General features: G+C 39.9%; 1 protein-coding gene across 1 annotated transcript in view; it reads right to left on the reverse strand.

Moving 5' to 3' along the window:
- Positions 1 to 23,100, reverse strand: part of atp2a3 (ATPase sarcoplasmic/endoplasmic reticulum Ca2+ transporting 3) — a 72,478-nt gene that overhangs the window by 30,523 nt on the left and 18,855 nt on the right. The window contains exons 2-7 of the mRNA XM_083531792.1: positions 21,215 to 21,232; positions 19,322 to 19,404; positions 12,087 to 12,191; positions 10,543 to 10,681; positions 1,070 to 1,150; positions 777 to 862 (exon numbers count right to left, since the gene is read on the reverse strand). Coding sequence (XP_083387918.1) covers positions 777 to 862; positions 1,070 to 1,150; positions 10,543 to 10,681; positions 12,087 to 12,191; positions 19,322 to 19,404; positions 21,215 to 21,232 — 512 coding nt within the window. The remainder of the gene's footprint in view (positions 1 to 776; positions 863 to 1,069; positions 1,151 to 10,542; positions 10,682 to 12,086; positions 12,192 to 19,321; positions 19,405 to 21,214; positions 21,233 to 23,100) is intronic.

Below are 23,100 nucleotides of genomic sequence, written 5' to 3' on the forward strand. Positions count from 1 at the left end.
ACAGAACTCCCCATTTTACAAACCCGCACGCACACACACTCAAAGTAGCGTGTTTAACCACACTCTACCCCAGCTGTCTTTATAGGTTGGTAGAGAAAATGGTAGCCATGCAGAAATTTTCATGCACTTATTTTACTCGACGCTGCTTGGAAACTTTATTGGCCGTGATGTCTTTAGACATTTTTTTTCCCCCAGTGGACCGCATTTATTAAAAGAGATGATGTGTTGGAAAATGCATAAAAGCGTCCTCTAAAAAAAAAAAAAAAAAAAAAAAGCGCACGCTGAAAGTGCTGTTTGCTAAACTAAACAGAGGCGTACTCAAAGTGATTCTGCGGCTTCGAGTGATTAAAGCGCTTCAAAGGTGTGCCCTTCGACTATAAATAGTCACATAGAACAGAAGGAGAACATAGAATGGAAAACTGTGTTCCTGGGTCAAGCAGGACCAGAGAACGTGGGAGCAAGAAGGAATACTTAGGTCTTGCTTTTATATGACATCCTAATGCTGCTTTTTTTTCTTTTTTTACAAAACAGAAAGGAGAAAGATAGAAAGAGAGGAAAGAAAAAAAAAAAGAGTGATTACGGAATACTAGGCATGATGTGAAAGTTTCATTGAGGTGAAAACTGCATGCAGGACTTTTATTCATAACAAGGAATGTAAAAAAAATAGTAACTAGGCCAGTAAATAGAGTATAGAAAAATAATAATGCTGCATGCTTAAACATCTGGAGCACTTACATGACATTCAAATACACATGCAACAGGAAGGAAGTGCTTACTGAAAATAACATGTTCTTCTTATCTTGATTAACTGCTCGTGGATCAGGCACCGGGTCAGTGTGTTTGATAACAGATACCGACTCGCCTGTAAAAAAACAAACACACACACACACACACACACACACACACACACACACACACACACACACACACACACACACACACACACACACACACACTTAAGTATATATAGTCCATGTCCTCTGTAGATTGAGAACAAACCAAAGAAATAAAAAGGTAAAAATCCAGTTCATACGCAAGAGGCCGCATCATTCTTTTTCTAAACGTGTACCTGTGAGGATGGACTGGTCCACACGGAGAGTCGTAGATTTTATAGAGACGATCCGGATATCAGCAGGCACTTTGTCTCCGACTGGAAAAAAAAATACATACATACGCTGTCAAAATGAAGGCGTTAATAATGCGTTAATGTAAATTCATTTCAACGCCACTGAGTGTATTAACGCGCCGCGCATTTCTGTGCGACCGTTTTTATTCAAAATATAAATAAATAAATGAAATTAAAACCTTCAACGCAACACACTTTTATTCACGATGTCCTTTCTTTACTAGGATTTGTATATTTTCGATATATATAATCAAAAAAACTCCACCAAAACCTTTTTAAATCACTAAACATTTTTTGCGGCAAATCTGAAAACGAGCACTAAAATAGAAAAATAAAAAAATAAAAAAATAAAAAGTCAAGCAACAATTAAAACCATCTGTGGGGAAACAGCAAAAGTTCTGTTTGGTGTCCCGCTGATGTAAATGTTTTCGAATAATTATGCTTTTTGTTGTGCTTTAAATTATGTACAAGAATATTTTGTCTTCATGCTCCATGTTCAGATTGAGTTCACTAAAAAGTAAACATACATTTGCATAAAGCATCCAAATTTGTCCATGTGGATTAGAGTATAACCTGAAAACCTGACAAGTATTTATTTAAGATACATATAAAAACGTGTGATTAAGTTGCGATTAATCATGAGTTACCTCGTGACAATCATGCGATTTGAATCGACTGACAGGCCTAATATTAATGATCAGTTATTAATAATATTATTAAACACAATAAATGCTGTTATAGGAAGTCAAGTGATATATATTTTTTGCGTATCTGTATTTTACTGAAGTGTTTCCATTTAGGGAGACTTTTACTTTAACTTCACTACAATTCAAAGTCAAATATTTTAGCTTTAACTCGACTACATTTTGTGAAATCAGTCATTTCTTATTATTTCTGAGCGAATAAAAACGTAACTGGTCGATCATGCGGCAAGCCACCGATCATCAGCGACTTGTTTTGATCGCCGCTTGGTGATATCTGCTTTTCACACACGTGCAGTTCGGCGTCGGTTCAACAGCAAGCAGAACATTTTCAGAGCAATAAATGATGGAAGAAACTTCGAACTTGCCACAACACTTGTGGTCTTATTTGTGTGTGTGTGCTTTTTTATGCAGTTAAAAAGGTTTTGGGCTCATAAACATTTATTCGATATCAATCAGTGTTTGACATTAATATCATTCTGTTAATAAATTGGTGTGCTAAGAGTAACATTAGAGCCTTTTCACATAAACCGAGTTGATTAAGCAAAGAGTCTTGTGAAAGAAATAATAAGAAGCATTATAGCCATAATAAATCATAGTTTTTTGGATACTTAAGTACATTTTAGGGCAAATACTTCTGTACTTTTATTCAAGTTTGTGTATCTTGTCCACCACTGCTGTTCTCTTCAAAATGTCTCCTAATATGAGAGTTGACTCGGGCTAAATTCTGTCAAGATTAGCCATCTTATCTCACATCCTGCTCCAGCACTCTTCCGGTAACAAGTTTTCTGCATTTAATCCTGCATGCTGAAAATATCTCAGAATCCCTAAGCAGCTAAATTAACCTCGTGATAACCCTTCTTTATACGCCTGACAGTCAGTTCGCCGCGAGCATTTACACTGGTATATATGGAAACATATTAATGATGCGTAGCCTTGTGACTAGGCGTGTCAAACGCGTTCATTAACAGTCTTCCGGTCTTGTGCTGACATCGGGTCAGGCCTAATGATGTTACAGATGCTTCGTTACAAATAGGGTGCAATGAATCGTATAAATGTTGCAACACCTGAACTGAGACATGTGAGGGCGCATGCCTGGGTGGACGTTTCTGCTCGCCAATTTTGGGCAAACTGTACAAATAAGCAAAGGAGACAGATTGAGATATCATGCCTCACTGATTCAGAATGGAAAGCTGGAATTCCAGGAAAACTCGGGTTTTGTTCGAACGTGGTGGTATTCCATGAACCTGCTCTTGAAGTAATAGCAAAGTGAAAATTGAAACGCTTGGATAAAAGAATCGACTTGAATGCCAGTTCTACGCCGAGACACCGCTCAACGTGTCTGACTCGACCTCTTCTCCCACTCGATACATCTCACTCCTACTCCTGATGCTCAGTGTCAAAGTCTTGTGTAATGCCACTGTTACACAAACCACCCCTTCTGTTCAAAGGGTACCTATTTCTCCCCCTCTCTCTGTCCTCACCCACATCCTCTGTCCTGCAAAAACACGTTCCGGATGCAGTCGGAAACTGGTCTTGGTGGGTGTACTGAGCAGAATGGGTAAGAAACTAGGCCTGGTCCATGCTTTAAATCATCCAGTTTTCTCTCGGTTAGCCCAGTCTCTGAAAACGTTTCAACTCGCGTTATGATATCTCGCCACAGTTTAATTTTTTCAACTGTCCCTGGCTTTCCTCCCACCAGCCTGCCAGACACCATGAATGTCTTCAGAGCCCATTTAAATGCTAATGTGACCAGCTCCAGTTAGATGACTTTGCATCGAGTTAGAAGAATAGAGAGCGAGCAAAGTAAACAATGACATTAGGCTGCTGCATGCAAAAGGCATGAAGTGAAATGCAAAGGCTAAGACATGGTTTTATATATATACATATATATATATATATATATATACATATATATATATATATATATACACATATATATATATATATATATATATATATATATATATATATATATATATACACATATATATATACACACACGTTTTATATATACAGTGGTCCCCTGGAACTCGCAGGGGTTACGTTCTAAGACAATTCATCTAGACATGATGTCACTTTTTGTACAATAATGTGTTTTACAAAATGTTTATGAAATGCGTTAGTAAAAACATCGGTTAAAATGTTATTCCTAACGTTCTTGAACATTTGGTCCCGCTGAGGATTCCTGCAAATTTTAAGACGATCCGCAACTTGCTGTTAGGTTCCAAATGAGAACCCGTGAATTATCGGGTGCTGACTGTGTGAGTATATATATATACAGTGAGGAAAATAAGTATTTGAACACGCTGCTATTTTGCAAGTTCTCCCACTTAGAAATCATGAAGGGGTCTGAAATTGTCATCGTAGGTGCATGTCCACTGTGAGAGACATAATCTAAAAAAAAAAATCCAGAAATCACAATGTATGATTTTGTAACTATTTATTTGTATGATACAGCTGCAAATAAGTATTTGAACACCTGAGAAAGTCAATGTTAATATTTGGTACAGGAGCCTTTGTTTGCAATTACAGAGGTCAAACATTTCCTGTAGTTTTTCACCAGGTTTGCACACACTGCAGGAGGGATTTTGGCCCACTCCTCCACACAGATCTTCTCTAGATCAGTCAGGTTTCTGGCCTGTCGCTGAGAAACACGGAGTTTGAGCTCCCTCCAAAGATTCTCTATTGGGTTTAGGTCTGGAGACTGGCTAGGCCACGCCAGAACCTTGATATGCTTCTTACAGAGTCACTCCTTGGTTATCCTGGCTGTGTGCTTCGGGTCATTGTCATGTTGGAAGACCCAGCCTCGACCCATCTTCAATGCTCTAACTGAGGGAAGGAGGTTGTTCCCCAAAATCTCGCAATACATGGCCCCGGTCATCCTCTCCTTAATACAGTGCAGTCGCCCTGTCCCATGTGCAGAAAAACACCCCCAAAGCATGATGCTACCACCCCCATGCTTCACAGTAGGGATGGTGTTCTTGGGATGGTACTCATCATTCTTCTTCCTCCAAACACGTTTAGTGGAATTTTGACCCAAAAGTTCTATTTTGGTCTCATCTGACCACATGACTTTCTCACATGACTCCTCTGGATCATCCAAATGGTCATTGGCAAACTTAAGACATGCCTGGACATGTGCTGGTTTAAGCAGGGGAACCTTCCGTGCCATGCATGATTTCAAACCATGACGTCTTAGTGTATTACCAACAGTAACCTTGGAAACGGTGGTCCCAGCTCTTTTCAGGTCATTGACCAGCTCCTCCCGTGTAGTTCTGGGCTGATTTCTCACCTTCCTTTGGATCATTGAGACCCCACGAGGTGAGATCTTGCATGGAGCCCCAGTCCGAGGGAGATTGACAGTCATGTTTAGCTTCTTCCATTTTCTAATGATTGCTCCAACAGTGGACCTTTTTTCACCAAGCTGCTTGGCAATTTCCCCGTAGCCCTTTCCAGCCTTGTGGAGGTGTACAATTTTGTCTCTAGTGTCTTTGGACAGCTCTTTGGTCTTGGCCATGTTAGTAGTTGGATTCTTACTGATTGTATGGGGTGGACAGGTGTCTTTATGCAGCTAACGACCTCAAACAGGTGCATCTAATTTAGGATAATAAATGTAGTGGAGGTGGACATTTTAAAGGCAGACTAACAGGTCTTTGAGGGTCAGAATTCTAGCTGATAGACAGGTGTTCAAATACTTATTTGCAGCTGTATCATACAAATAAATAGTTTAAAAATCATATATTGTGATTTCTGGATAATTTTTTTTAGATTATGTCTCTCACAGTGGACATGCACCTACGATGACAATTTCAGACCCTCCATGATTTCTAAGTGGGAGAACTTGCAAAATAGCAGCGTGTTCAAATACTTATTTTCCTCACTGTATATATATATATATATATATATATATATATATATATATATATATACATACATACATACATACATACATACATACATACACACATACACACATACACACATACACACACACACACACACACACACACACACACACACACACACACACACACACACACACACACACACACACACACACACACACACACACACACACACAAAGTAGTAGAACTTGGTAGTAGAACAAAACATTAATGTGAAATCAATCTCTAATTATTCGACATACAAATAAATAAAAAAAAATGTAATCTTTGAAATCTGTATCAGTTTGCATGCATGTCAGCTATTGGAATATTTCTATATTATAAAGGTTATGAACCTTATACACCACATATTTAAAAATCAGAAAGGTTGCAACCTTACTAACAATTTAAACTTCTGTGTGCACCTTGACTTTCTATACAGAACCAAAATGTTTAACTCTGTAACAATTTTTGGAGAAAGAGATAGTAACTGGAATAAAAAAAAAAAACTCACACCATCCCACTGTTATTTTAGAATTTAGCTTGAAGCAGTCAGTGGCATCAGTCAGTGGCTGGTTATCTGCGAATTGCAGTCTCTATGTGGTTGTTCTTGCTCACACTTTATGTAAAAAATAACAAAATAAAAAGACCTCTGATGGTCAGTCGGACAAGTCTGGTCGCTGTTGTCCAGAGAATCTGGTAAGGATTTGACTCCAGACTACATTAATCTACACACACACACACACACACACACACATTCATCAAACCTGATGGAGAGTAACCAAAACACTGAAACAGTAATAAAACGACTAAACAACTGTTCCAAAGGAGTGAACATGAAAGAAAACACTTTTCCCAGCTTTCCATGGCTGCCGAACCAACAGAAATCCCTCAGCGGTTCCTTGGGGCCTGTAACGGACAAGTTTTCCGTGTGTGAAAGAGCCAGGGGAAAGTTCCACTCTGGACTTCCACTGTTACCCCAACACAAGGGCCGGCTGGAAACTAACGTGCAAATTGATTTATGTTTGCTAACTTGCGCTTTTCAAAAATAGCCGTGCCGGTTTCCAGTACCCCCTGCTTTGCCCGAGACCCACGTGTGCCAAAGGTTCCGTTAAAAACTGGCGCATGCCTGCAAATGATCCCGAGCAGGAATGTAGGGGGTGGCCAACTTACATGTGTACTTGTGGCCTGATTAAAATTTTCCACCGATTGCCATTTGTTTTGCCATCAGATTTGCCATCAGCGTTTCTTGTTTTAGCAACCGTTTTCTATGCGCCGCCTTTTAGAATTCCCACAAATTCTTTTTTTTTTCCAGCTATTCTTCATTTCGATTCTCTGTTTTTGTACTCCCTCAGATGAGAAATGTGGTATTCTTCACGTTTGCTTTCATGCTGCGTATTTGTATATTGCTTAGCAACAAGATTATGTCAGGGTTTGATAAAGAGGCGGAGGCATTTAAGCTGACAATGCTGACAACACCTTCATCCCTGCCAACTCCCATATAATCCCCCAAACACACACACACGTTCTGCTTTTGCCTGTGAAGAGCTTCCATTCACAATTAATGTTGTGCTAGACTTAAATCTTAGATCTTAAATCCCTAAACTTAATCTCATTCCAAACCAAATTTTTCAGATTCAAAATGACTGAAATACAGCTGTGTAGAGAAAATCGCAACATCAAAAAATAAATAAACCTACCATGAATTATTCACCAAAAAAAAAAAAAAGCCCACAATCCAGTCTGGCAGCAGCACTAAGAACTAATGTTCTTAATATTCAATCCAAAAGAACAAATAGATTACAACTAAATTGTTTCCTACGCAACAATAATAATAAATTCTTAGAAAAGTGCATCATGATATTATTCGATCACAATACTGATCTGGTGTCATATTCCCGAGCACTATCTGTTGTGTCTCTTGCCAGTCGCCATGTCACGACTGTGCATTTTTTAACCATGTTGACTGAAATCACTTCAAGACCCTTCATCCATCAAGGATTAACCCCTAACCACCGCATGAGAGAGACCAATAAGAGCGGGCACGATCCTCGTTTTATAGCACCTCTGCGAAGATTCGACTCTTAGATTCGTAATCGAATCAGGCTTCTGATCTGTTGCCCAAAGCCTAAACCACTCAGTGCCCATCTGAAGTTTTAGGACCCCTTGGGTTCAAGCATCTTCAAATTTATTGAAGACACAAACACACATGGCAACTTCATTTGCTTGGACATACCAATTCCAGACTACAGTTTATGATTCTGGATTCATAACTATACATAAAGCAAGTTCTACAAACATCTGGTCAAAAGTGATATAAAGGTGGCAGTACTGAAGTCACAAGACCCTTGAGGTCACCATGACGAGCCTTTGGGGCCTTGGTGATGAGGTGTGCGAGTGTACGTCTGTGTGTGTGTGGGAGCACGGCCTATGGAATGCAGACTTGTCTCAGCAGGGACCTGAGGACAAAGAACAGCTTGTTCGTGCCCCACCGGGACAGGTAACCTAATCCATTTTCATTTTCTCACTCTCTCTCTCTCTCTCTCTCCTTATCCCATCATTCCTTCTCTCTTTGCCATTAGCTACATTTCTTGTGTCTCTCTCTCTCTCTCTCTCTCCTGCCCAGTCTGTAATCTCTCCCCACTCTCCCTCAGCTTCCCTCTCCCATTCCCCATCAGTCTGGCTCAGATGTCGCATTAGTGTCCTACCTCGCCCTCTCTCTGTCTTTAATTTTTTCCATATACACTCATTCGTTCCACCAACCTCAGCCTCGAAGCTTTCGTTTTTTATCTCCTACTCTCAATCAAAAGAGGAGCAGTTGGGCTGTGACGCAAGTATTCGTTTACAGTGTCGCTCGATCGCGTCATGTTAGGAAAATGCACGAGATGTGCCTTGGGGTCGGCAAGGTTAAACACGAAACCTGGAAGAAGGGTCGTGTGAGCGAATCCCGGGAGCTTCTGAAGATTCTCGAAACCAGTCCATCCGGCAACACGAACCGATACGCAGTTAATGTCACATAATATTTTCCTATTCGGATGTTTGATGTGAACAGAGCGCTCGACATTTAAAGGCATGAATTTAACGTACATAGCTGCATGAGTGAACAGGTGTACAGTGAAGAGTTCCTATAAAAAAAAAAAAAAAAAAAACATGCAGAGTTGGTAAACACATTTCCTGAATTCATTAACGATAAACACTTGAAATAACAACTCTTTAAACGGTTACATCAAACCAGGTTGCCCCGGGCTTTAATCTCTCTTGATTCTAATAATAATATCATGTCGAAGTTCCACAGGTCAAAAGTTATTGAACAAAAAAATTGAATTTCCAAGTTAGATAGTGTTCCAATGGAGAGTGAGGAGTAGCAGCAGACTCGCACAAACCTACTGCAACTCCTCTGCAAAATGTAAAGGAAATGTTCCCCACTTTTACTGATGCATTTAGTGTGCAGGATGAGACACCAGAGTGTCCTATTGTGGAATATAACCATCCTGTACATGGTGCCCATTCACTGAAAAGCACATTATTTTCTCTCCCTGGATTTTATTTTATTTTTTTTGGCTCCATTCAGCAGGCAACCGTTGTTGCTATGAATGAGAGCCAGAAACCCTGCAGGATCTCTCTCTCTCCTTCTCTCTCTCATCTCTCTCTCTGTTCCCCCCCTCCCAATGTTGGCTTCATTCAGCCTCCCCTGTTCTCTTGCTCCTCTCCTCACCCACGCAAACTGAACATCATTAGCAAGTCAGGATTACAGGAACAGACACTAATTATTTTAATAATATGACCCAATATACAGGATTTGTGTGCATGTAAGAAAAGTGTGTTTCGTGTGCATATGGGGTCCAGCAAAAAAAAAAAAAAAGACAACAAGTCTATTTTTAGATAAGAGCCTTTCGGTGTTTTGAAATAGGATGTGTTTATGTGTGTGGGTGTGTTTGAGAATGGGGCTTTTCTCATGCCTGGGTAGCAAACAGTTTGTGGCATCCAGGTGGTGCCACTGTGGTCCTTATTATGAAGTGACCATATGGGAAAATGGGAGGATGCAGGCTGGACACACACACACACACACACACACACACACACACACACACACACACACACACACACACACACACACACACACACACACACACACACACACACACACACACACACACACACACACACACACACACACACACACACACACACACACACACACACACACACACAACTTGTCTTACTGTCCTTGTGAGGACCATACACTGACATTATAAATCATTGAAATTCATTATTGCTGTGTTACACCTAAATCATATGGAGGTAATCATTTAGGTTTATAATAATAATAATAATAATAATAAAACAGCTAGCTCTTAATTAAAAACAAAAAGCTGTAGTTGTGCTTTTTTTTCTTCATCATGAAAACCAGCCAAAAGTTCCCACAAGGTCGAATCTATCAGATCAAACTCTGGCAGATCAAATTGAACTCCTTTCAGGGTTCACCTGGAAAATGACTTTGCAAACCCATCGAATCTAAAAGCCAAAAAAAGAAAGCGCATCTCATTTCCATAATACTATTGTTCTCAAAGTGAGCTCTGGGGACCGGCAATAGGATCTGTGAAGTATAACCAGGGGGTTCATGTTTTTCAAACTTTGCTCCAGTTGTTTACAAAACAAAAAAAGGCAGGATTATTAAATATTTGGGCAATAAAATAACGGCAATTAAAATCTAATAATTCGAATACAAATGTAATAATATTCTACATGAACACTGCATTATTGTTTGTTTGTAAAATAGATGAATTGGGGTTTAAAATGTTAACCCCTACTCTAAAACCATGCTTACTTGCCACCTCCACGATGTCTCCTGGCACAATATCCCGAGCCTTGATCCTCTGCACGGCCTTGCGGTTCATGCGGTACACTTTGCCCATCTCTGGCTCGTACTCTTTCAGAGCTTCGATGGCGCTCTCCGCATTACGCTCCTGCGATGGCAAACAACAAATCTTCACACCGATCCACACTATTCTTAAAGTTCTGGCGTAACATTCGTGTTTAGTTCCACGCTTCAAACTGCATTACTCAACAACTGCATTGTAAAAGACACAGCCAGTGCAGGAGAGCATGGAAGCATGTGGAACATACACGATATGTAATAAAACAATGTCCAGCAGCCTATTGCACCAGCGCAATGTAGTAAGATGTTCCTTTTGTTTATATGCAACAAGCGACGCTAACAGGCAAAAACACACAAGAATTGGACATTGAATGACTGGAAGTGTCCAAATCTGACATTTTTGGCTCTAACAGAAGAACTAATATAAGAAAGAGAGCAGGAGTGAAGATGTTAGCAGACTGCCTCAAGCCCACAGTCAAGCGTTAGGAGATGATTCATATGGAAGCCCGTTTTTGCCACATTCAATCATTTTTTTCCCCTCACAATTCCGAGGTTTTTTTAGCCAGCCGGGCAGTGAAACGGACTTCCATAGGATTCAGGCCAAAAAAGAGGCAGTTTCCAAAGTTTGGGATTTTTTTTTAACTAAAACATGAAGAAAACACCGTACAGTGCTTTAACCTTTTTTTTTTTTTTTATTAATCCAAAAATGTGCATTTTTTTTGCATTTAGATTTTGCTAGAAAAGGGCAATTAAATGCACTAAATGGGTTCAGTTTTTACAAATATTAATGTCTGCAATTTTAGCAATAACAATGTTAATTATTTTTAAAAGGAAAAAAAGTCCCCATTTTAGAAACTTGTCTTATTTCCTCTCTCTTATTTATTATTGCTCTTTAATAAAGAAAAAGTACTTCTTATCCGATGAATCGATGGAACAATCGGTAGAATACTCGACCTGCAACCGACCGACTTATTTAGAGAGAAAACGGTCGACTGAAGTGTTATGCGTCATAGGACGGCCTGCCAGTCACCACATCTAAACCCTATTGAACTGCTCTTATATATTTGTTTGGTCAAAGTATATCTCCATCATGTTGAATAATCAAGTTTTGTGCATAGAAGAAAAAAAATCACTATTAATGATTCCCTTAAACCTCTGACGAACAAACAACATTCAATACCGAGTCAGTTTGATACTAACAAGTCTCTGTGTCCGATTTAGGATCAAATTTTTCACCTTGACTCGAGACATAAATTGCATTCTGCTGGTGTAACAGGCTGCAGGTCAGCATCTCCCTCCATGAACATTGTGCTTTGTAAAATGAAAAGTGTCCCGTGCTGCACAATGATGTGTGATTTTATTGTACGCTGACACTTAGACTTGCAGAAGAGGAGAACAGACCTTATTTCTTGGGGCATGTTCTTCTGTGCTAGAGTTCATCATAAACAAGCGCTCAATTATTCATTTTCAAACTCGTGAACACACACACATACCTGCCAAACTCCAATGACGGCATTGGCGACCAGGATGAGCAGGATGACTATTGGCTCCACAAACGCCGTGGTGGATTCCTCGCCTTCTTCAAACAGCGCGAGCACCTGAGGAAAGGCAGAAAGCAAAAATGCATCAATCCGTACATCGCACTCTTCTGCACAACAATCCACGCTTAAGTGTATGTTACGTTATTATTGATTTCACGTCGTAGTGCAATTCATCGGTTTTAGAGATCTTAGAGAAATCTCATTATCATGAAAAGTATCATCTAAAAACTACAGTGGCCGAGAATTAACAAATCCGAAAAAAATTTGGTTGAAATGACAATAAAGGCTTCTTGACTTGATCCTACAAAATACTATCCACACATGCTGTGCTCAGGTGCTGCAAGACGCAACAAAAGCCTGTTCATTTCACACCTCCAGACGTACTTCCCTGCTCGCAGCACAGGAAACCCAAAAGCGGCAGTTTGCAAAAGCCAGCGACATTCCAAATGACTGGTTGAGGGGAAAAGTATCTGTGAGGATATGCTCTAATGGGGGAAATATGTAGTGGGTTGAATTGCCACTTTGTACGTAAGGAGTAAGGGAAGTGTCCTAGCACTAGAGTTAGTTCACCATGGACCTTGGGGTTATGGGGTCAAGTTCTGTATAATTGGTGTATTTTATTGATTTTTTTTCCCAGAAAGCTGCCTAAGCTTAGTGCACTTCCTCTAAGGAAAATTATAAATTGTGCTGCGAACCTTATATGCACGAATTGTACTACTAAAATGGTATTGATGCCTTCCCAAAATAGCATCCATGATGTATTTAGCGACACATTCCATCTATTTAGACATTGGTTGCAGCTTTCTCGCATTTACTCAAAATGCAGATCAACGATCTCGCGGCTGAAATCATTGTCCCCCTTTTCCAGTTGCAGTTTTACTTTAAATAATTGATCTGATAAGCTTGTAGTGATAATCAGGGAAGTCGTTAGTGAAAAACCACAAGTTCATGTAACTTTTGAATCCGCCCACGCGGTGTTGCGAGGGTGGAAATACTGTACTACTAGAACAGAAATATAAAAGCATTCCTGCTTGCGCTCTTTCAAAGGATATACGAGAGGACAAAGAAAAGAAAGCGAAGTAGGAAAAAAAATAATAAATAAAAAAAATCAAGTGTCCGAGTCACGCGTATACAACACAGGTCTTGTTTGGGAATGATCCCTTCACATGTATGGCACTTGGAAGACGGCCTTATCCAGTCGACTTACAGAGTGCTTTGAAGCCTCCATCAATAAAGACCTTGTAATGCTGGTTCATCAGGACACAGACTTAGAATACCAGCAGTCGAAAACTCAGTTGGGAGGGAAAATGGTTAGAAAGGATATTTATCAAGCAGAAAGGAATCTTATGTTTAGGTGCCCACAAACTTTGATCTATATAGTGTAGTTGTAAGGGTTCCAAATGGCCCTTGGAAACGGTTTCCGAAGGGGCAAACAAACAAACAACACAAACAACACAAACATAAGCTTTCTAGATTTAAAAAAAAGGATGAAAGTATAATCCAACCTTGAATTCATTCGACCCCTAAAGTCTCGTTCGAGTTCGCTTGGTGCAAATCGTTTTGCGGTATGCACGAATCTTATTTCGAAATGATTTCTATTTCTGAAATAAAAAAACGATCGAACTCTGGTTTTCATTCTTATTAAAAGGTGTGAATACTTGTCACTAAATATAAACGTCCTGTCAGATCGCCTGCTGAACGAGCTTCTGTAGCGATCCTCTCTGCGTTAGCACGCACGCATTTACCCTTAGAGTCTCGTTTTCTTATCCTTCAAATCGGAGTCGTTTATCGACAGTGGAGTCAGAGGCTCGGCCTCTCCATCATTTCATTATGCGCCGGCTCGGAACGTTTCAGAGATTTAATGTGGTCGTGAAACGCAATGAGCGGTGGAGAGCGAGAGATGAGGGGGAAAAAAGAGAAAAAAGAAACCAGCAAAAGAGGCACAAACCACCATCATAACGAGCGGAGTCAAAAACATAGGCCTGGGACAGAGATATTGTCCAACTGATCCTATCAAAAAAAATGAATAAATAAATAAGGTAAAATAAAAAATGAAAGGACTGAGGCCTGACTGCAGTCTATCTGTCAGAAACGGTGTCGGCTCCTAATTCCCTTTTGGTGCTCTGGAGGTTTACACACAATCGCCTCTACTGAATACTGATGCACAGACACTGACATGGTCCTTCTAAAAGTCTCGAGCAGTTACTGAAGATTTACACAAGGCCAAAGAAGGAGTATCTTCAATCTGGAAAATCAGTGAAAATCTAAATTATAAGCGTTGAGCTACCTGACATTAATGCTACATACTATGGAAACGTGGAAACTGTTGAAAAGATGAGCAATTCATTACTGCGAGCACCAAGACACATGCTTCCTTTTCCTCATGCTCACTAATGTCTATACATTTGCACTCAAGCCAATTGGGGGGGGGGGGGAGGAAATCTTTTACTGCATTTATTTTCCATGTTACAGGCTCCATGTTACATGTTATTCTCAGTATAAACATACTGGTTTCCTAACTGTTTTCATGTGTGTAATCATCACAGACAAGAATTAGTGAACATTAGTTTCCCCTTTAAAAACCCACGTTCTAACGGTCATTAGTACACAACACATTTATCAAAGTCGGCCTGCTTGGCTACAGAAATCGTTTTTGACACTGACAACTTTGCAATTCTTTCAGTTCAAAGTGTTTAAAATCTCCGTTATAAATCTGTATAATTGGTCCTTTCACAGGCGGAACTTTTTCAGGGAATATAGTTTATTTGTGTTACCAACACACATGGATACCAGAAAACCTTTGGGAAAGCATAAATAACTGGAGTTTTCGGCTCCGGCGTTGGAAAGTTGGATTAATCTCAGTCGAGTGTCTTTGTTAAGACTTTCATTCATGTCCTGCTGCAACCTGAGACTTTTACTGTTACAGGTGAACAGCCGAATGTTTTGAGGTTAGGTTTTAAAATAACACACACACACACACACACACACACACACACACACACACACACACACACACACACACACACACGTATATGTATGTATGTATGTATATAGCTCCACTAGAGTTCTGTTGTATTGAAGGCTCCCAAGAGCTCAGTGAGCTCCACGATTCTTAAATGGAAGGAGCTGCTGGCCACCTGGTCAGACTGAGCAAATGGGGTCTTGGTCACTTTTCTTACCCAGCCATTTCTACCACAATTGTCACTCTGGCTGAGCTCCAGAGATCATGTGTGTAGATGAGAGGAATTTGCAGAAGGTCACCCACAATTGCAGCACTCCAGTGATCTAAGTTTTATGGCAAAGCGGTCAGACGGAAGCTTCTCTTCACACACATTGTATGCCACAAACATAAAATCCATCTTGTAATTTGAAAAGCCATTTTTACACCGAACAATTATCGGCCCAGATTTTGCAAAAAAAAAAAAAGACGACATTATCAAAACATTAACCAAATGAACGAGAAAACCTATTTGCATTGTGGCTGGGAGGTAGAAATCTGTTTTATATCCATAATTCATACATTGGTAGTTCAAAGATTAAATGATTTCGCATTTCTAATATGCGGTCGATTCTGGATTTGCGCGTCAAGTCATAATCGATCGCACAACAGAACAGCCTCGCACACCTTCAGCCAGATTTTTGATCCGGTGGAAAAAAGAACCACACAATCCAAGCCACCAATTTGCCTTTCAAATGCAGGAAGTGAATCCATTGTTCAGCTGACCTTAAACTCGACGGCGTGCTCGGCTCAGCGCAAAAAGCCAAATACGTTGTAGCTCAATGTGGTGTGGTGTGATGTGGTGTTATTACCTACCCTTTCATTGTTCTGTATTATTACTAACAATGACACTATCATATAATAAGACCAGACTGATGGCATGAGACTGAGAATTGAGAATAGTAGAATTTAGAAAGCCATAAATAAGCATGCAGTTTGGGAAAACCATTCAGATGTAGCGGTGTCAAAAAACTTTAATAAATAAATAAAACTATTTGTATGGTTTTTTGCTGCAACATGATATGGAAACGCACAGTATATTGATAGTTTCTTAAACAAGAAGTATTTTACAGCAGCCTATGACATTCATTGTATATATTATAAATAATATTTTATATATATAATTATTAATTGATTATAAAATAATTTAATAATTTTAATTAAAAATAATTGTAATTCTTCAAATCGAATTAAAGAAATAATAATGAATAATATTATAATGCATATTATACATAATATATTATAATAATACTATTATATCATATTATGAATAACTTTTTGATGAGTACTGATATAGTGATCACCCTCAGATATAATTAAACATTTCTGACACTGTTCCAACTTTGGGTAACTTTGGGCACAACAGCATTAAATTCAGCAGCTGGGGGATACGTCACATTATTGGGTCGAATGACCTGGATTCGGCGTATGCTGGTATGTTTGCTATATTTATATATATTTATTTTTTTTTGCTAGATTACAAAAAACTCATTTTAGGGTACACAAAACACTTGAATCGCTCATGTTCTCAGGATGCAGCGTGCCTTTTGTGGCCTGATTGCATCTACAAGAAAAGATAATAACACTGTGGTAGTGTTGTTTTCATTTTTTTTTTAACTACTTTCCAGTGGCGGTTGTTTTCGCAACATGCAAAAACGTCAGGACGGTAGAATGCTAAACATTTTAATATATTCAAAATGGCACACAAATGAGTGTGGCGAGTGGGCCAGAGTCCTTGGCCTCTTTCCATCATGCGCACGCTTTTGTAGAACTCGTTGTGTGCGCACAGACACGAAAACTTGCTAATGCACCATATCTGCACACACGCACACTTTCATGGAACACTCAGGCACACACTGTGGGAGGCCCAGGGCAGTGTGCGTTTGACACGTTTATTGCAGCGTGAAAAGATTGATGGGAGTCTTGCGGTCTGCAACGCTGAACTCCGACTTTCAAAGTTCTCACCCTGGTTTAAGACAACAGCACTGAAACGTCTGAGAAATGACCGGGCCTCATGCAGAACTGTGCGAGTGTGTGTGTGTGTGTGTGTGTGTGTGTGTGTGTGTGTGTGTGTGTGCGTGCCTCGTAAAATGATAGAATGCCAAAAACATTGACAACTTTTTTTTATGAATATCCAAAGTCAGATGGAAAGTTTCATAAAAAAAAAGGTAAATTTACAAACCTGGATTAGAAAAACAGACCCCACTTCAGGATTTAACAAGCCTGGGCTTTGGAAAAAGATTCACGCTTTAAGCCAGAAGTGCACCAGAAATTATTCGCACAACATGTAAAACTGACCAAGCAACCCAGAAAAGCCAATTAGTGCTTCTAAAACTTCCAGACTGCAACTTTTAGCCATTAAGCTACAGAGTTCATCTGGATAATTAATCTAAGCTCCGAACGTGGGGTTTGATTTTATACTTCAGCACTGCTTTTACAGCATCCCTCATCCAAAGACAGTTAAACTATCAGACTCGTGGGACGAGGGGGACGGACAGACATAAAATACAGGAAATGTGATGGATTCCTTATCTGTTCATCTTTCCCCTCTTTCTTATATAATGTGGAATGCTGCTAGTTAAAACCAGATGATTAATTACTGCTAACACTCGAGTCACTCTACATAAAACTTTGCTTTTTGTTGTCCATCAATATAATTCTATTGTGGCCACCGCTGAGGGGTTTCAGAGCCACTGGTTTCACATCACTTCTCCACTCAGCTTGCATTTAGCAGTTTAACAGGGCATGCATGCAAGAGTTGCTCATGAAGAAAAAACTAAACAAGACACTGCTATACAAACTGCTATAGACACTTCTACAGACACCACCACAGATGTCCCAAAGCTATAAGAAGCTCCAATGAGTGCATTAAAGAGTGTAATATGTTGCGTGCGCGCACACACACGCACACACACACACACATATATATTTATAGAATACACATATACTACAGCCAATTATTTACCCACTTTCATTAAAGTGCCATCTAAAAAAATCCATTAAAGGTGATTATATTATTTTTTTTAAACCATTTGATACAGTGAGAACTGGTAGCTTAATTATACAGAAATATTACGAATTGGAGGGTCTTTGGGTTCTACGCCAAGCACTGCCCTCTAGCAAAGCACTGTGCATTGGCATAAAAATAAGATAAATATGTAAGTCGCTCGGTATACGGATGTCTGCCAATCACTGTAAATGTAGTCCGGTGCATTTTTTATTGCACTAATATCTGAACAGTCTGACATTGTGAACACAACATGGTAGAGGCAAAACATTTTTACTTACTTATTGCCTAAAAAGAAAATGTACATTTTGGTTGTTATATACATGCATGTATACATATACACCAATCGGGTATAACATTATAACATGATAACATTATAACCGGTGAGTGAATGGCACTGACGACTGGGTCAGAGCATCTCCAAAACAGCAGCTCTTGTGGGATGTTCCCGGTCTGCAGTTTCGGAGATGCTCTGACCCAGTCGTCTGATTTCTGATGCTCCACTATATTTGGAGTGTGCTTGTGAAGATTTGTGCTCATTCAGCCACAAGGATGTTAGTTAATATGTACGATGAGGAGGCCAGGGGTTCAGTCATTAACCCTATTGAACACCTTTGGGGTGAATTGGGGCAAAGTCAGAACTGTATAGCAGCCAATTCTATCCTACATAATTACAAATTACTATACATTCTATACAGCAGTGATCCCCAACCCTCGGGCCGCAAACCGGCACCGGTCCGTGGGTCAATTGGTACCGGGCCGCACAGAAAGAATACAGAACTTACATTATTTCTGTTTTACTTATTATCTGATTCTGAACGATGTTTTATTTTGAAAACAAATGATCAAATTCTCTCCACCACATCTGTCTATGACTCACTCTTGATGTAGGTCATGATGCCTCGGTCACATGATTTACCTCCATCCACTACCTTCTTAAAGGGGCTGCTCCGGCCACTAACACATAATACATTACTGCTAAATTCAAACCCCCAAGCGAGCAAAATGAACAAAAAACACAGTGGATTCACTTTTATTATTATATTTAGAACATACCAGTTTTTTAGCCGGTCGTAATGTTTAATTTTGTTGTATTTATCTGCCACACCATAAAGGCAATATTATGAAAATATTGTCATAAATAAATAAATAAATAAATAAGGGACACAGAAAAGGACTTACGAATGACACACAGGCGGCGAGCAACAAGATTCGGACCAGGAGATCCTCGAACTGCTCCACCACCAGCTCCCAGAGAGACTTCCCTGCAAGAAAGGTCACGTACTTTCACATTAATGACATGTCGTCTGTGTTTAGAAACACATTGCTAAGATTTATTTGGAGCTCTGTCAGGAAACAGGCTGCACTGGGATTGAAATGGCACTGAAGTGACACTTTAGAGCTCGACGGCATGCATAACAAACTAATTACAGGCTGATGAGATATTAAGATGGAAGATGGATCAGTGGGCTGCGGCAGTGACGTCGTGGTAAACAGAGAGAGAGAGAGAGGGAGAGAGAGAGAGAGAGAGAGAGAGAGAGAGAGAGAGCGAGAGAGAGAGAGAGCGAGAGAGAGAGAGCGCGAGCGAGCGAGAGAGCGAGCGAGCGAGCGAGAGAGAGAGCGAGCGAGCGAGCGAGCGAGCGAGAGAGAGAGAGAGAGAGAGTAAACAACAACAGATTCAGAGTTCAGAGACTAAATAATAACAAAAAATTTTGTTAGCACGTTTCTGCATCATATCAGATGCAGTGTTTGCGTGAAAAACACATCTGGTTGCTGTTGCACATGTGCAAATAAGTCGCCAGCTCTTGTTGAAGATTAATGGTCTACAGTTGCAATGCCTTTGTGAGATACACTGGATGGACAAAAGTTTGTGGACAGCTGATTTGCTGTTAAAATAACCTCCACTCTTCAGGGGAGATGCTCCACTAGATTGTGTGCAGATTTGTGATCATTCAGCAACAAGGGTGTTGGTAAAGTCAGATACAGAGTCTGAGGAGGCCTGTAGGGTGCAGTCAGCATTCTAACAGATTTAGGTCTCCTAGTTCAAGTGAGAGGAAATTTAACACTACTGCACCCAAACACATCCAATACACTTGAATGCCTCCAAATTTGTGGTGACAATTTGGGGAAGAACCACATACAGGTGTCCCAATGCTTTTGTCCACTCAGTGTATATTACTTCCAGCACCGTCTATCAGCTTGTTATAACAGCATTTCACCCTGATATACCTGTTATTGGAATGAAAACACATTCCAAACAACGGTTGTAAATATGTGCTCGTCCGTATGCTTCGCTCCGACGCCAATATTTGTACGTTACCTAAAAATTCTTTATGACACATAATATTACACATAATATTGCATTATTATTATTTCTTTGTATTTTAGTCAAACTTGCAAGCGAATGACAGTTGTCAATTATTGTCCTGAGCTCACATTCCCTGTGTGTCCAGGCGTACATGGAAAAGTAAAGAAATCTGTTTGATGATATAAATGTGACGTTTTTAATTGACGTATTCTGCCAAAACGTGTTCGGGGAAGGGGTTGAACAGGGCTTCTTCTCTGTATTTTATTGTCTGTTGTTAATTAATGGGATGAAATGATGTAACTATACTCGTTTGGCTGTAACTGTAGAGTTGTACCATTTCTTTAGCAGAGAGCAGAAATGATTATTTCCTCAAGTCTAATTAAACTGGGTGAAGCCCACAGTATTCGAACACTGAAAGGTTTATCATATTGCTGAGAACTTTTGCAGCAATAATATGGGAAAGTCTCAAACTTAAAATTGCGGTCCGTCATTTAATTCGGAAAAAAACTGACTGCATTCGGTACACGTGGGCACTGAACCGAAAGTGTACCGTTACAGCCCTAGTAGGAATGCACTTTTTTTTGGAAGCCATTTCTGACAGATAAAGTGAAACAAAGGACAGGTGTGGTGCAAAAGGAAGGTGAGGAATGTGTGTGTGTGTGTGTGTGTATACAATCTGATATTGTGCATCTTTATCTATCCGGCCTCACAAGAACAGCACCTCTCAAAGACAGCAGTAATAACGGGATGGAAAGATCAATATTTACCTTCCTCTGCTGGGAGTTCTGTTCATCCCGAGGCCCCGCATAATCCGTGGAGGTATGAAAAAGAGAGAGAGAGAGAGAGAGAGAGAGAGAGAGGTGTTAGTCGAGCAAACGCTTTGTTCAAACAGCACAGTTTTGTTCTTGTCATGTATGCTCTGTGCCGAGCCGCTTTATCCTCTGACTCAAAGTTAATTACACAAAGACACAGTGCGATGATCTGCTGCGATTACTAAAGGGATTCTCGCTGAAGGACTCGCCCCGTCCTCGAAAAATAATGACTAAACTCTTTCCCCTGCTTCGCGCTGCTAGCAGGCAATACAACCAAAGTAAAATAAAATACAAACACTGCATTTTTTGTGCACATGGTGCTGTGTGATTGTTTTGGGATTAAGAAAAAGGGCATCAATGCACAGGAAAGATAATATACAACAAATAGTATCATTTTCCATTAAACTATTGAAGAGATCTACAGTCTTCTTCTTCTTCTCCTTCTTTCGGCTTCTCCCATTAGGGGTCGCCACAGCGGATCATCAGTCTCCACACCCCCCCCGTCCTCTACATCTGCCTCTTTCAACCCACATCCATAAACCTCCTCCTTGGTCTTTCTCTTTTCCTCCTTCCTGGTGGCTCGATCCTCAGCATTCTCCTACTGATATACCCCATGTCCCTCCTCTGCACATGTCCAAAACATCTCAATCTCGCCTCCCTCACCTCGTCTCCAAAACATCCTACATGCGCTGTCCCTCTAATAAACTCGTTTCTAATCCTGTCCATCGTCGTCCCTCCCAACGAAAACCTCAACATCTTCAGCTCTGTTACCTCCAGCTCCACCTCCTATCTTTTACTCAATGCCACTGTCTCTAAACCATACAACATCACAGGTCAGTATTAAAACAAAAACACACAATAACAACTGAACTTACATTATGTTGTACAAGGAAACGCGTGTCTCAGGCTCAGTGCTCGCTTGTGAATTTAAAATGGTGATTAAAAAAAGTGTTCGCCCTAAAGAGATGGATGATATGAGAATATGATCGTGATTTTATATACAATAAAGTATAGAAGGCTGTAAATATAGCCGCATGAGGAGACTGATTTCTGCACCAGAGAGCTGAAAATACACACAAAATGTCTTTTTATCAATAAATAAAAAAAAGTGCACAAAATACTTAATACAAAAAAACTTTTTTATGCATGAATGGATTGCAAAAGTAATGAGAACTTTTCCAGCATAAATGTTGCCATATGTTTTCTGAATAGATTTTTTGGTAGATACAATCAATATGAATAGACATGAAAGAAATCTTAGGGAACTAAGTGAAATAACAATATAATCTTGACTTTATACTATTATACAGACTTTTTAGAGCATGTCAATGTTCTACAATATATAGACAAATGTACTGAGACACGTGACTTTCTAGCCATATGTGGTTCTTACACAAACACCACAAACCCGGAAAGGACACAGTTGTATAGGATGTCTTTGGATAACCCAAACCTGTTCCAGCATGACAATGTGCCTGGACACAAAGCCAGCTGAACATATGGGTTACATGGATTGGAGTGGAAAAATCTCACGTGTCCTGCTATAGAGCTCTGATCTTAACCTCAGTGAACACCTTTGGGATGAATTGGAACACTGACTGCACTGTACTAATGCATTTGTTGCCAAATAAGCACAAATCCCCACAACCGCACTCCAAAATCTAGTGGAGCATCTTCCCAGGAGAGTGGAGGTTTTTATAGCAGCAAATTGGAACTGAAAATGGAATGGGATGTTCAAAAAAAGCACATACGAATCGTGTCCACAAACTTTTGTCCATTATTATATAGTTATACCATAATAAAAAATAAATTATAATTCTTGACAAAGTTGTTGATTTTTC

This window comes from Silurus aristotelis, assembly GCF_946808225.1.
Source record: "Silurus aristotelis genome assembly, chromosome: 26".
Lineage (NCBI taxonomy): Eukaryota > Metazoa > Chordata > Actinopteri > Siluriformes > Siluridae > Silurus > Silurus aristotelis.